General features: G+C 29.3%; 1 protein-coding gene across 4 annotated transcripts in view; it reads right to left on the reverse strand.

The window, feature by feature from the left end:
* Positions 1–14,929, reverse strand: part of LOC145248848 (serine/threonine-protein kinase SIK3-like) — a 373,744-nt gene that overhangs the window by 52,021 nt on the left and 306,794 nt on the right. For all 4 annotated transcript variants that reach the window (XM_080110571.1, XM_080110569.1, XM_080110570.1 and 1 more), the window contains exons 6-7: positions 11,331–11,454; positions 5,714–5,946 (exon numbers count right to left, since the gene is read on the reverse strand). In XM_080110571.1, the coding sequence (XP_079966697.1) occupies positions 5,714–5,946; positions 11,331–11,454 (357 nt within the window). The remainder of the gene's footprint in view (positions 1–5,713; positions 5,947–11,330; positions 11,455–14,929) is intronic.

Genomic DNA, 14,929 nt, shown 5'->3' on the forward strand with positions numbered 1-14,929 from the left:
TAGGTAACAGTCTGCAAAAATTGAATACACAAAATAGAAATTAAAAAAATTTTTTTAGTAACAAAGCCAAAATTCTGAAATTTCCGAATGCATGTTTTTTTTTGTTTTGTTTTTGTTTTGTTTTTTTCCTGTTGAAAGTTTTTGTTAGATATGTATTGAGTTAAAATAAATTTTAAAAATTATAAACAAAGGAGAGGTTTTTTTTTTGTGTGTGTGTGTGTGTGTTTTTTTTTTTTTTTTACACAAAATAGATTTTTTGAGTTTTTTTTATGTAACAGACTCAAAATTCTGAAATTTTCATAACTAATAAAATAATCATAAAACTTGTCAAAATGTATGATTTTTAACATTTATAAATATTTTTGAATATGCATTATTGAAATGCATATGAATTTTGAGAAAACCATTTTTTTTTTTTTTCAAAATTTTCAATTTTTCTTACAAAGTCAAAACTTTATAACAATAAATGTAATAAATGAATGAAACTTGTCAAAATGTATGACTTAACATTCATAAACATTTCTGAACATGCATTATTGAAATGCATATGAATTTTGAGATAACTTTTTTCAAAATTTTAAATTTTCGTAACAAAGTCCAAACTTAATTGTTTGTAATGACAGCAGAATATTCTTTTCATTGTTTTGACTCTTGAGTATATACCCATTAATACCATATATAATTTTATGTAGACTGATGTGATTCTCGGTTGATTAATGTGTCTAACTGTGTCAGATATATACTCGAGAGTCAAAAGAATGAAAAGAATATGCTGTTGTTACAGCCCTAGTAATGAATTAATAAAAGTTATCTGCCCCTGCTATGCACTCTTCAAATCTCCAATCTTAAAACTAAAGAAGTGGTTCCTTTGCAGTAGTGCCAATCTCACTTTATTTAGTTTTAACTAGTGTGTGTGTAACCATGTTTCAAAATATATTTCATGGTGAGACCTCTTTAAGGGTTTCAAATTTAAAACTTGTGTCATCTTACACACTGATGATATTGTACTAGTATTGTTTGCAACTGATTTGTCCAAATCTCTACTTATATTTAAAAGACATTGTGTCTGAGTTCCTTTCCTATGGAATCCAAAATGGTTGGGCCGATTTTTTTTTTTTTTTTTTTTTTTTGAAACTTCACACTAATGTATTTCATGTGTCTGGGAGTGTTCTTAGATAGGTATCGATAATCGAAAAAAAAAAAAAAAAAAATCCTATTAAAGAAAAGACAATCTGATTTTGACTAAAGTTAACACCCTCATATAGGTTAACATCACAGGTGCATTTCAGAAGTTCTATCACTGCACAAGTAAAAGGGCCTGATGCATCAGATCAACAGTAGATAAGACGAGAAGAGGCACATTCAAAATGAATGTGCAATCGCACCATGATTCTTGACTCTTACATTTTAAACTTTAAAGCCATTATATAAAATTTTATAAAATCAACAATAGATTCTCTACAGTGCAATGTTGGGTATTTCAGTTATTTCTTTAAATAAAATAAAATGAATATATCTATTCTTTATTTAATTGCAGCAGTTTCATTATTTTTTTTAAACCATAAGTATTCTGTCTTTTTACCATGAAAATAATTGTGTGCTAAGTATAGGTTTTGTATAGGCATGCCTCAGATAGGTAGCAGCAGCTAACTTGAAGTATTAGCAGTTTGTAAACAAGTTAAAAATGATAGGTTTAAAACACATTACTTGATACAAAAGTCACAAGGTGTTTCCATTATTTTGTCCGACCCGTGTGTGTGTGTGTGTGTGTGTGTGTGTATATAATGAAATAATTATTTATTTTTACCTACAGACACTAGTGTTTTATGCTTATGCAATCATCAGTGTAGGGTAACAATTCCTGCCAGTCATGAGGTCTGAACCCAGCCACAAAGTCACCTTTTGCTCTATTTGCCTAGCTTCTACCTCAGGGCATATATATATATATATATATATATATATATATATATATTGGGTGAACTGTCTTCACCGAGAGTCTAGTACATATGATAGTTGAAAATGATCAGATGAGTTTGATTATAGAAAATCATGCATTGTAGAGACCAGGACCCACTCTTTCCACCAGGCAAGTAATATCTGCACAGTGTGAATGGGTTATCAAATTATGGCATTTCAACTCGAGAATGACTACAACAAGATTTGAAGCTTATTTTGTTGTCTGCGTATGTAACGTTACCCACGTTTTACGTTTTACCATGAAGGTGCTCTGTTACATGTAATTGACCATTTGTATTACAAAACAGAAACTTCTACTTGGAAACTTGAACCACTCAGTATTTATTAAACAGTTACCCATATACGTACTGATGAAATTCAGCATTGCTCAACTTTGGAGGTGATTTAACGAGAACTAATGTTTCTACGATAAAAAACTCAGTTTTAAAAAAAAATTTTTTTTAGACGTCTTTAGCATGCATGGCGACTTCAAAAGTTATGACATTTGGTATTCTCAAATGGTCACTCATCAAGTACTGACCAGGTTCAATGTTGCTTAAGATTAGTTATCTAACAAGAACCAGCATTCCAATTCCAGGGTGTTCAGGACATATTTCTATATTCGTTCGTGTCAAAAAACACTTTTACTTCAATTCAGTATTTCTTAAATAGTTACTCATCTAAGTATCGAAGAGGCCTAGTGTTGTTTAACTTTGGTGATTTGATAAAAACTTTCAATTTGAAATGGACAAAAACTACGATCAAAAATTCAAATCATATCCTAAAAATTCCTGACGTCACTCAACTTTTCTGGCTTGCCTTTAGTGATTTTTCTTTGTTAGATTTAAAACTAATTTTAAATTTATACACAACCTTAATATTACAAATGTTGGATTATTCGTAAAGATTAATGACAACTAAGATTTAAGACCAACTGTTTCAACAACGAACAGTCTTAACTGTACAACATAACTTCTTCAGATACATTTATTCTGGTTCTGCAGATGCATTTATCGTGGTCCCAATTTTATTCAGTTTCTATCTTTTTGATAGAATTGATTTTCCTCTTCCGGTTTAAAAAAACTTTTCACAACATGTTTAACCGTATTTGTGTTTAGCCAACTAAAAACTTATTCACATGTTTAACCATATTTGTGTTTAGCCAACTAAAAACTTGTTTACATGTTTAACCATATTTGTGTTTAGCCAACTAAAAACTTGTTTACATGTTTAACCATATTTGTGTTTAGCCAACTAAAAACTTATTCACATGTTTAACCATATTTGTGTTTAGCCAACTAAAAACTTGTTTACATGTTTAACCATATTTGTGTTTAGCCAACTAAAAACTTATTCACATGTTTAACCATATTTGTGTTTAGCCAACTAAAAACTTGTTTACATGTTTAACTGTATTTGTGTTTAGCCAACTAAAAACTTATTCACATGTTTAACCATATTTGTGTTTAGCCAACTAAAAACTTGTTTACATGTTTAACTGTATTTGTGTTTAGCCAACTAAAAACTTGTTTACATGTTTAACCATATTTGTGTTTAGCCAACTAAAAACTTGTTTACATGTTTAACCGTATTTGTGTTTAGCCAACTAAAAACTTGTTTACATGTTTAATCGTATTTGTGTTTAGCCAACTAAAAACTTATTCACATGTTTAACCATATTTGTGTTTAGCCAACTAAAAACTTGTTTACATGTTTAACCATATTTGTGTTTAGCCAACTAAAAACTTATTCACATGTTTAACCGTATTTGTGTTTAGCCAACTAAAAACTTATTCACATGTTTAACCATATTTGTGTTTAGCCAACTAAAAACTTGTTTACATGTTTAACCATATTTGTGTTTAGCCAACTAAAAACTTGTTTACATGTTTAACCGTATTTGTGTTTAGCCAACTAAAAACTTGTTTACATGTTTAATCGTATTTGTGTTTAGCCAACTAAAAACTTATTCACATGTTTAACCATATTTGTGTTTAGCCAACTAAAAACTTATTCACATGTTTAACCATATTTGTGTTTAGCCAACTAAAAACTTGTTTACATGTTTAACCATATTTGTGTTTAGCCAACTAAAAACTTGTTTACATGTTTAACCGTATTTGTGTTTAGCCAACTAAAAACTTGTTTACATGTTTAATCGTATTTGTGTTTAGCCAACTAAAAACTTGTTTACAACATGTTTAACCGTATTTGTGTTTAGCCAACTAAAAACTTTTCACAACATGTTTAACCGTATTTGTGTTTAGCCAACTAAAAACTTGTTTACAACATGTTTAACCGTATTCATGTTTAGCCAACTAAAAACTTGTTTACAACAAGTTTAACCATATTTGTGTTTGGCCAACTAAAAACTTACTCACAAACATGTTTAACCATATTTGTTTGGACAACTAAAAACTTAAGTATTTGAGACTGACCACTTGGACAACAATCAGACATCTTACCTATACACACGCAACACCTACTGATGTAATGCATCTTCGCTACTTTGGATTTTTGAGAATACAACAATGGTTGCCCTGTTTTAATTTAAAGGAACGATGACATGCTGATATATAAAAATATGCCTTTTATTCTTGGTGACACTTATGAATGGTTGCTCTAAAATGGAGATGAACACACTTCTTGACCCAATTGTCATCCAATAATGATATCCTTTTCAGTTTTTATCATATAAGCATTTGTGACCACCTGAAACACTCATTTTGGGAAGGCATTATCACTATAATCACAGCCTAAGGGTGTTTTATCTGGCCCTTGTGATTCACTGGATTGACTTGACTTTTATTACACCTGTGTAACCTTGAGAAAAAATATGACCTTTCAAACATCATACTTTTAACTTTTCTTTCTAACAATTCCAAGTTTGTTGCTTTTACATGCAGGTTCCTGTTAGTTGCATGATTCTTAGTCACATAATCTTTTGGTACATTTGATAATTATTATTGTTCTACAAGTGTACACTTATATCAAAACAATTTTCAGTAAATACGGCTTAGATATTAAGATGTCGGGTACATAATTCTTATTCAAATGACGATTTGGTAAATTTGATCATCCAAGTGCATGTTTTTTGTCAAACCATGATTTTTCGGCACGCATGACCAAAATATCCAACAAACCGAGATGGAACGTTTTGTTTTTACTTTTCCAAAAAGTCTCCTATATGGTGTTTATTTGTGTATACATATTAGTGTTGGGACGATTAATCGGGAGTCTGAAAAATCAACAAATTTGGGGGTATCGGAATCGAAAAACTTGGTGCCTATTTTCCGATGCCAAAACGATTCTTTTAACTGTCTTTTTTTATTTGATTTTGTTTAAAGCAAAATCTTCCATTGCTGGTAATAATGATCAAAATAATAAATATTTATTGATTTTAAAATACCAGTAAAGCTAAAATTTATAAATCATTCTCCAAAATTGTAATTTTATGCTGAGGAAAATATCTGCACATTTAACATGTTTTTTTTTTTTTACAGAAATTGGGAAAAATAACAACTCTATAGTTAAGTATTTAGAGATTTATAAAGAATCAGAATCGGAAATTGTATTGGAATCTGGAATTTAGTACGGAATCAGTAATTGTATCAGAATCAGGAAAAATATTTGAATCGTCCCATCACTAATATATATATATATATATATATATATATATATAGATAAAAAAAAAAGAGTGTGACTTCAAATATGATGTCGTCTGAACTTCTTACTAGCTGTAAGATTCAAAGCTTACCTCTATTGTCCGTTCCCTGTCGAGGCGGAAACTGGCCATGTAGTTGAGCACTTGCTCATTTAAATGAGTGATTTCGTGGTTCAGTTCCTCATTGCCATTATACTCAGAGATAAGCATTTGAAATTCCTTATCATCACCGCTTATCTTCATCCACTTGTGTTGAATCAATCGATCCATCGACAACCGTTTCACAGGATCCACAACAAGCATATTACGGATCAAATCCTCACATTCTACGGAAAAATAAACAAAAAGGTAAATGGAGGACTTAAAGAAAAAAAAAACATAGAAATAAAAATAAAAACCAAAAACTTGTAAAATTTAACTTGGGTTTTTCTCATTTATTTAATACTAGCGGAGGGGTGGGTACCTGGCGTTGCCCAGGTGTTTGGAAGTGTGTGTGTTGGAGGTGGGGGGGGTAGATCAAAACAACCCTGTTAAAAAAAAAAAAAACGTTATAAAAGAAATAAAAAAAAGTTTTAGTAGGAAGGTAGGCTTGAACCCCCAAAGCCTTGACGCGAAACGAAATAGAAAAAAATCTTGATACTTAACCATCTCGGCCACGAGGAGAGAGGAAGTGATAAGTATCGTAAGTTAACGTTTATAAAGTGAAATTGACAGGTGCGAGAAAGTTGCGTGATGTTTGACCTAGTTTTGTGCTCCAAGCCAGTTTTTGTTTCCCCCACCCCATCATTTGCTTTTTTTATACTGAAAAGTGTAACGAAGACGAAAATAGTGTGTAAAAGTCAGGAAAATTAAAGATAGCTGCGACCCCCGTTCTCAAATCGTAGATATTATGATTTAGACAGCATATAAAAAGTTTTAAGAAGGAGTGAGCCGACCAAGAAACTCGGCGAAAAAAGCCTTTGGCGGACATACAGAAAAATGCGCACACGCACACACACACATTTTGCCTTTTATATATATAAACTAGCAGGCCACCTGGTGTTACTTGATCATAGAATATGCATAAATATTTTATTTTAATTCATACAAAAACTGAGATGTGCATGCAAGTATTATGCTTTTTCAAAACTGTTCACTTATAAGTGAAAAAAAAAAAAAAATACTCCAGCTGAGATCCAAACCGACACCTAAAGACAGTGATTCAAGTACGATACCCATTAGACCAGCTTGACATGGCATGTGTGATCAAAGTTTCTTTATATAATAGATCACAAAATAAGATCAAGACCTGTGACTGGTTCCAAAGCAGACTCAAAGCTGGACGGTTTTAAGAAATTGACTTCTAAAGTAACCTATCTCTGACCGGGTGTTTATTTATCCCTCATATCCATCTTTATCACTTAATCCCATGTTTTTATTGCCCTTCCACCGTGAACTGAACATACTACCTCAACTGTTCTACTTCTACTAACACAAGGACTCGCATCTATTCTTTTAACATGACCATACCAACAAAGTCTCCTGTTATGATTTAATCTTCTTCTGAAGTCATCAGAACTAATCCTATGTTTAAGACACACATTATAATCGATTGTATCATTCTCAAATCATTTCTCTTCATGCAACGCAGGTCCTCAACTTTTACTGGCAACACAAAGGACAAACTACAAGCATGGCTGTCATAAACAAAAGGCCACTCCACTAAAGTCACGTGACCTGCCGACGTTCTAGAATAAAATACAATGACAAACAACGATTACGAGGATAGTTATAATTTTTTTTTTGATTTTAATTTGTTTATTTCCTAAATTCATAATTCAGATTTTGCAGTACTTTATTGTCTCCACTTTCAAACATACGTAACTTTGCAAGCATATATTTTTTTTTTTTTTACTTTATATTGAAGAAAGTTCAGTTTCAATATAAATAAAATTGTGCCCCTTTTTTTGTTTTAAAATGCAAATTTTTATAAAGCAAATATTGAATGAATTTTAATCTTTAAAATTCATGAAAAATGTTTATGAGCCACTTTTTCTTTTGAATTAATTATTGTTTTTTTGTTTTTATTTAATATTGAATAAGTTCAGTTACAGTATAAATTGCGTTTCTTATTTTTCTTTTAATGAAATTTTAAAGTTTTTCTTATGTTTTTTGTAAAAAAAACAAAATATCTTATTCATCATCGACAGTCTGACTGTTCAACAAATCTTGCAAGCCTGTACCTCAAGCATGACATCATTTTTCAGTAACCAGGCCCGTTTTATGCTGGTCGAGCTAAAAGTCAGGATCACCAAAGCCTATGAAGACAAAGATCTGTAGCTAGTTCTGAGACCATCATCAAAGAAGGAGTTAAAGTGAAAATTGTTGAATAACAGATTGCTCAAAGAATAGTAAATATGCACTTTAGGTGCGTAAATTATTTGATTTACATAAAATCATAAAAAGCTCTTTTTTTTTCTTCTTTTTTTTTAATAAAACGTTATTAAACCACAAAACTTAAATAAAAACATAAAAAACTATTTTTTTTTTAATTGGAATTCATTATTGAGATGAATATTATTTACAAATTTTATTTATTGTAGACTATTCTCAAAACGTGGTGAGATGACAACAACTATGGAAGGCAGTAATTGCAGTGAATGCAGTCAGGAGATTCAGAGTTCCTATCCCGTCACGGTTACCACCTGACGAAGGCCAGAGGAACAATTGGCCGAAACGTTGTGAAACAACTAAGGAAAGATGAGGATAATAATCCGCAATAAATAAAATTAATAAAAAACTTCATTTTTATTTTTCATTAGATTCGATAGTTAGCAGTAAAGCATTATATGCAGTGCAATGGTGGCCATGTTTTTTTTTTTTTAATTTAAAAAAAAAACAAAAAAAAAAACAACATAGCTACCATTGCATGTAACATTTTATTATCATTGAGTCTAATAAAAAAATCATAACATATAATAAAAATGAAGATTTTTTTTATGGTTTTAAGTCTTTGGGTCTAATAATGTGTTTACCCCCCCCCCCCAAATGTTTTTTTTTTATGGTGCACATTTAGCCAAAGAAGAATGAATTAAAACTTACAAAAGAAACATGAAGAGAAATACAGTTTGAGATGAAACTTGAAACAATAACTGGAATTGTAGAGAGTGACACATAAATAAGTCAACCGTGATGCTTTTCTATGTGAAGGTCAGTCAAAAAACATTTGGCTTCTGTTTGTTTTGTTTTGGTGACATCTGTATATGACTCATCATTCCAAAGTTGTGTCATGTGTTTTCGCTTGTCAATCACTTGTGCCTCACAATAACAATAATAATAACTAGCGGGACCTGTGGAAATTCCACAGGGGAATCATTCATATGTAATATATTGATGTTGGCATTCTGTAGATGTTCAGTGCAAATGGAGACGGTCCGATATTATTGTAGCTTTTTTTAAAACTGCAAAACTATTTCGTATCCCCATTATGTTACCTAGCATCTTCTCTACTCTTCTGAGGAGAAGCATTAGGCTTCGAAATGCCTTGGCATAAAGAGCCCCCTCTATTCCCAACTAAATGTTTGCATATCCTTATTGACTAAATGAACCAATCTATATTTTCCAATATATAGTTTTTGTGACTTCATTTTCCATTCCTATTGTTCTCCTATATAAGCTCCAGTGAAATTTGTTGAGCTTTATATTATCCCGATAAGTCTCCTCTTATAGAATTGAACTTACTCTCTTCTTCTAACTCACTAAGCTATAAATATATATATGGTCAATTGGAAGCAATGGAGATATGGTGTATAAGGAGAGTTCTAAGAGTCATGGACAAAAAGAAAGACAATTGAAGAAGTCACGCTTAAGGCAGAGCACAACAGATTACTTCTAAATACCATCCATGCCAGACAGTTGAAGTTCTTTAAACATATGATGCGGGCAGATGGGATGGAAAAATATTTAATGTTAGGAAAAGTTATTGGCAAGAAAACCAAGTGAAGACAAAAAATTTCATGGACAATCTCAACAAGATTACGAGATGCACAACCATAGACTTACACATAGAAGGATCGAACGCAGAAGGAACTAGAAAGCCATGATCATCGATGTCTGTGAAAACAGACCTGATACATAAAGAAGAAGAATTATATAATGGTCATATTGAAATAAGTTTTTTTTTTTATATAATGGTCATATTGAAATAAGTTTTTTTTTTTATATATAATGGTCATATTGAAATAAGTTTTTTTTTTTATATATAATGGTCATATTGAAATAAGTTTTTTTTTTTATATATAATGGTCATATTGAAATAAGTTTTTTTTTTATATATAATGGTCATATTGAAATAAGTTTTTTTTTTATATAATGGTCATATTGAAATAAGTTTTTTTTTTATATAATGGTCATATTGAAATAAGTTTTTTTTTTTATATATAATGGTCATATTGAAATAAGTTTTTTTTTTTTATATATAATGGTCATATTGAAATAAGTTTTTTTTTTTTATATATAATGGTCATATTGAAATAAGTTTTTTTTTTTATATATAATGGTCATATTGAAATAAGTTTTTTTTTTTATATATAATGGTCATATTGAAATAAGTTTTTTTTTTTATATATAATGGTCATATTGAAATAAGTTTTTTTTTTTATATATAATGGTCATATTGAAATAAGTTTTTTTTTTATATATAATGGTCATATTGAAATATGTTTTTTTTATATATAATGGTCATATTGAAATAAGTTCTTTTTTATATATAATGGTCATATTGAAATGTTTTTTTTATATATAATGGTCATATTGAAATAAGTTCTTTTTTATATATAATGGTCATATTGAAATGTTTTTTTTTATATATAATGGTCATATTGAAATAAGTCTTTTTTTATATATAATGGTCATATTGAAATAAGTCTTGTTTTATATATAATGGTCATATTGAAATATGTTTTTTTTATATAATGGTCATATTGAAATAAGTTTTTTATATATAATGGTCATATTGAAATATGTTTTTTATATATAATGGTCATACTGAATATGTTTTTTTATATATAATGGTCATATTGAAATATGTTTTTTTTTATATATAATGGTCATATTGAAATATGTTTTTTTTTATATATAATGGTCATATTGAAATATGTTTTTTATATAATGGTCATATTGAAATGTTTTTTTATATAATGTTCATATTGAAATATTTTTTTATATAATGTTCATATTGAAATATGTTTTTTTATATAATTGTCATATTCAAATATGTTTTTTTTTATATAATTGTCATATTCAAATATGTTTTTTTTTATATAATTGTCATATTCAAATATGTTTTTTTTATATAATTGTCATATTCAAATATGTTTTTTTTATATAATTGTCATATTCAAATATGTTTTTTTTATATAATTGTCATATTCAAATATGTTTTTTTTATATAATTGTCATATTCAAATATGTTTTTTTTATATAATTGTCATATTCAAATATGTTTTTTTATATAATGGTCATACTGAAATATGTTTTTTTATATAATAGTCATATTCAAATATGTTTTTTTATATAATAGTCATATTGAAATATGTTTTTTTATATAATAGTCATATTGAAATATGTTTTTTTTATATAATGGTCATATTGAAATATGTTTTTTTTTTATATACAAAGATTATAGATGTATCTGGTTAATACTGTTAGTTTAGCAAAACAGAACTCTTACCAGTCGACATAAAAAATGGAATGTTAAATTTGCCAAGGAGCACCCTGGCTCTAAGGCTCTGTAATGTACTGCCATCAAAAGGGAGGGCTCCACATACCAGCACATATAAAACTACACCCAAACTCTGAAAAAAAAAAAATAAATAAATAAAAAATAATAATTGAATAAAAGGATCAATTACAAATATTAAAAAATTTGACTGAAACAATATCAATAAAATTTACTTATCTAAATTAGGTTTCCTGGAAGAAGGAATCCGATGCTTTAGAAACTAAAAAAGTTATTACTACCAACAGGCTATTAAAAGATTTTTTTTTTGAATGAGTCTAACAAGCTATGAAACCACTTACTGTAAAAAACTATTTAAATTATTAACCAGGGCTCAGCTATCTTACCAGTTGAGCTAGAACTAAATAGGTAGAAAGAAGAAGACGAAGAGTTGATACATAAGTAAGCTAAGATGTTCTGTTGTGGTTAGATGGTAAAGTTCATTTTCTGGGTTCTGATTGGCTGTTAGTCCATTAGTGGACATTTTTGACATGCACACAATTCTCACTATATATATATATATATATATATATATATATATATATATATATATATATATATATATATATAAAATTTATTTATACAAACATTAATGTATAAATAAATTTAATATACCTGCTCTGTTCACTCATTGAGCACTCTTTGGTAGACACATGTTTCATTGGATATACTTCTAGGAAACTAAACTCTACTGGCTATATATATATATATATATATATATATATATATATATATATATACACACACTAGAAGGCCGCCCAGCATTGCCCAGTCGTAAAATACGCTTAAATATGATATTTTTATTAATGCATATTTTCATATTTATTATATTATATTGGACCCAATATATTGTAATAGTTTTAAAAGTAAAAAAAATTAATTAAAATGAATGTTTAAAAGTTATATATAAAAATGTTAATTAAAATGAATGTTTAAAAGTTATATATAAAATGAATGTTTGAATATGCAAATTCGATAGATCTTCTGCAGATGAATGCAATTCCACAACCCATATATAACAAAGTTGTATTTTCTTTTTATATAAATAGAAAAAAGGGTTTTTAATATAAATATCAATATACAAAAAGCCCATATATATATAAGAGCAAACAGTTAATAAAACATGTTAAAAAACACTTTGAAAGTGTTTTATTAACTATTTGCTCTTATTATAAGCTCTATCTTCTATTTGGTTTTCTCGAGCTTTTACATCCGATTAAGATTACTTTATAAATATTAATTCTTTAATATTTATAATATACTTTAGTTTTACCATCTTGGATCATTTTGGTAAATTTAATTGGAATTTTTATTTTTTATATATATATATATATATATATATATATATATATATATACAATCATGTAATTAATTGGGGAAGTTTACTAGGTAAATGCAAAAGGAAGCTTCAGTCCAATAAACGTATTAATGTTTATATTATCCCAACCAAGTAAAAAAAAAAAAAAAAACTCGATACGACAGTGAGAAGCAGAGCTTGATACCATAATAATTATAATCATTTTCCAACTGTTTTAAAACTCCAAAACGGATATATACATCTTTTAATTCATAATTACAAAGGACAATATCACATCTTCGATTCAACAAGTCCGGTTTGGAATTTTTCTCCACCCTCATCTTTCTTGTTTATTTATACCTCCCACCCCCCGACAAATTGTATACGAACATTTCTAAAAAAAATTATGTTGCATAGACACTATATGCAAACATTATTTTACAAGCATAATTATACATTTTATGACCACCATCATAAAATGAAGTTTCAGAAAGTGCTAAAACCACCAGATTTTAGCTCTGCACTATATATAATCTGCTAACCAGTTTCTATCCTCTGATGAGAAGAACATTATATTGTTTGAAACTCCATGGAATAAGGATAATTCACCATTTTTTTTTTTGCTTTAGGTATTCTGTCGAAAAGTAAATTTGAACATGTAAATTTCTGATTTACAGTTTTTATTTATACTTATAATATATATATATATATATATATATATATATATATATATATATATTATTTTTAAAATAATATATAGATATATATATATATATATATTTTTTCGTCGCCCATGACTCACCATAGCGACCGAATTTAGCAAGATTCGAAATCAAGAACCCATGGTAAGAAGCGTAACCTCCTACCACTAGACTATCTCACACAACTGAATGTATTGCGTTTTTTATGTACATGTTATTTGTTTTTGTTTTGCAATACTTTTTGAATGAATTCAATTATATATACGAAATTGCATTTTTACCTAAATGTGAGTTGGGAATAATTTTCCCTTTAACCAATTTTTGTGCCCCCAAATGGGGAGCGGCATATATATTATTTTTAAAATACAATTATCCACTGACACACAGACACATATATTCAATATGAAAATAATAATAAATAATATAAAAACACAATCATCCACCAACACACACATACATATATGCATATTTATAGATGATCATGGGTGATAGATTCCAACCAAAAGGATTGATGAATGACAGAAAAGTAACACAAAAATAGTGTTAATTCGTGTTATTTAAATTATTTGAACGCCGGTTCTCATCGTGTATGTTATTCTGTAGCATAGAAAAACAACTTTATCGATCATTTTTGTTAATTAAAGATGAATGGAAAAGAGAAGAGGATTTGTAATTGAAGAATTCCATGAATATGCACGAAGACAAAACAAAAGGTTAGAAAGTCCTGTTTGAAGAGAAAAGAGTTTGTCTACGTAGACAACAATTGTGTAGGCTCTCAAAGATGGAACGCATGACCCTGGAACAGATTCTTGCTGGGGCTTGAGCTTTCATGACAGAAGAAGTAGAGGTGGATGAGCCGGTTGCTGCAGAGTTCCTATTTGTGTAAACCCACCTTCAACTCCGACCAGCAAGACACAGTCACAGTGCTACAAATGTGCAGGTCTCAATTACGAAAGCAAAGCAAGAAGAGCACTCCTGGAAACGCACTTTTATCGGTGCCAACAACAAGGACATGTCGCATAGAGGTGTCCAGGAAACAAGGCAAGGGCCAAAAGGCCAGCACTATTCTTTCCCCACATAAACTAGAAGTGCTGCCCCGTAATAAGGATAAAAATCAATGGGTTAGATCCGATAGTGTCGATGTTGAAGTCAGGGTCTAGCAATAACCATGATGGATCATATAACCCTTTGTTGAAGTGGAACCCAGTGCCAAAGGCCAAGGGGAGAGGGGAATTCTGTTTTGTCCCAAGAAAAAAGTTAAGGAGTTTGGTTCCGAACCTGGTATTGAAGCTGTTGATACTATGTCCTGAACAAGGAAAAGAGAAAGTCGTGTGTTAACCACTTTTATTAACTGTCACATGCTCAGCTCACCTGAGAAATGGTCTCTAATTGGGAAAGTCAGAAGGAAAGTTGTATGCTTGCACCAATCAGCACTAAGCTTATAAACCAAGCATATTCAAACATGTAAACTGCGATGTGTCGTCACTGCTATCGTTGTGGTTGTCTGTAACCGCAGCTGCTACAGTTCTTACATTTCAACTGATGTAACCTTT

The sequence above is a fragment of the Euprymna scolopes genome, chromosome 27 (assembly GCF_053919585.1).
Source record: "Euprymna scolopes isolate OS-2025 chromosome 27, ASM5391958v1, whole genome shotgun sequence".
Classification (NCBI taxonomy): Eukaryota; Metazoa; Mollusca; class Cephalopoda; order Sepiida; family Sepiolidae; genus Euprymna; species Euprymna scolopes.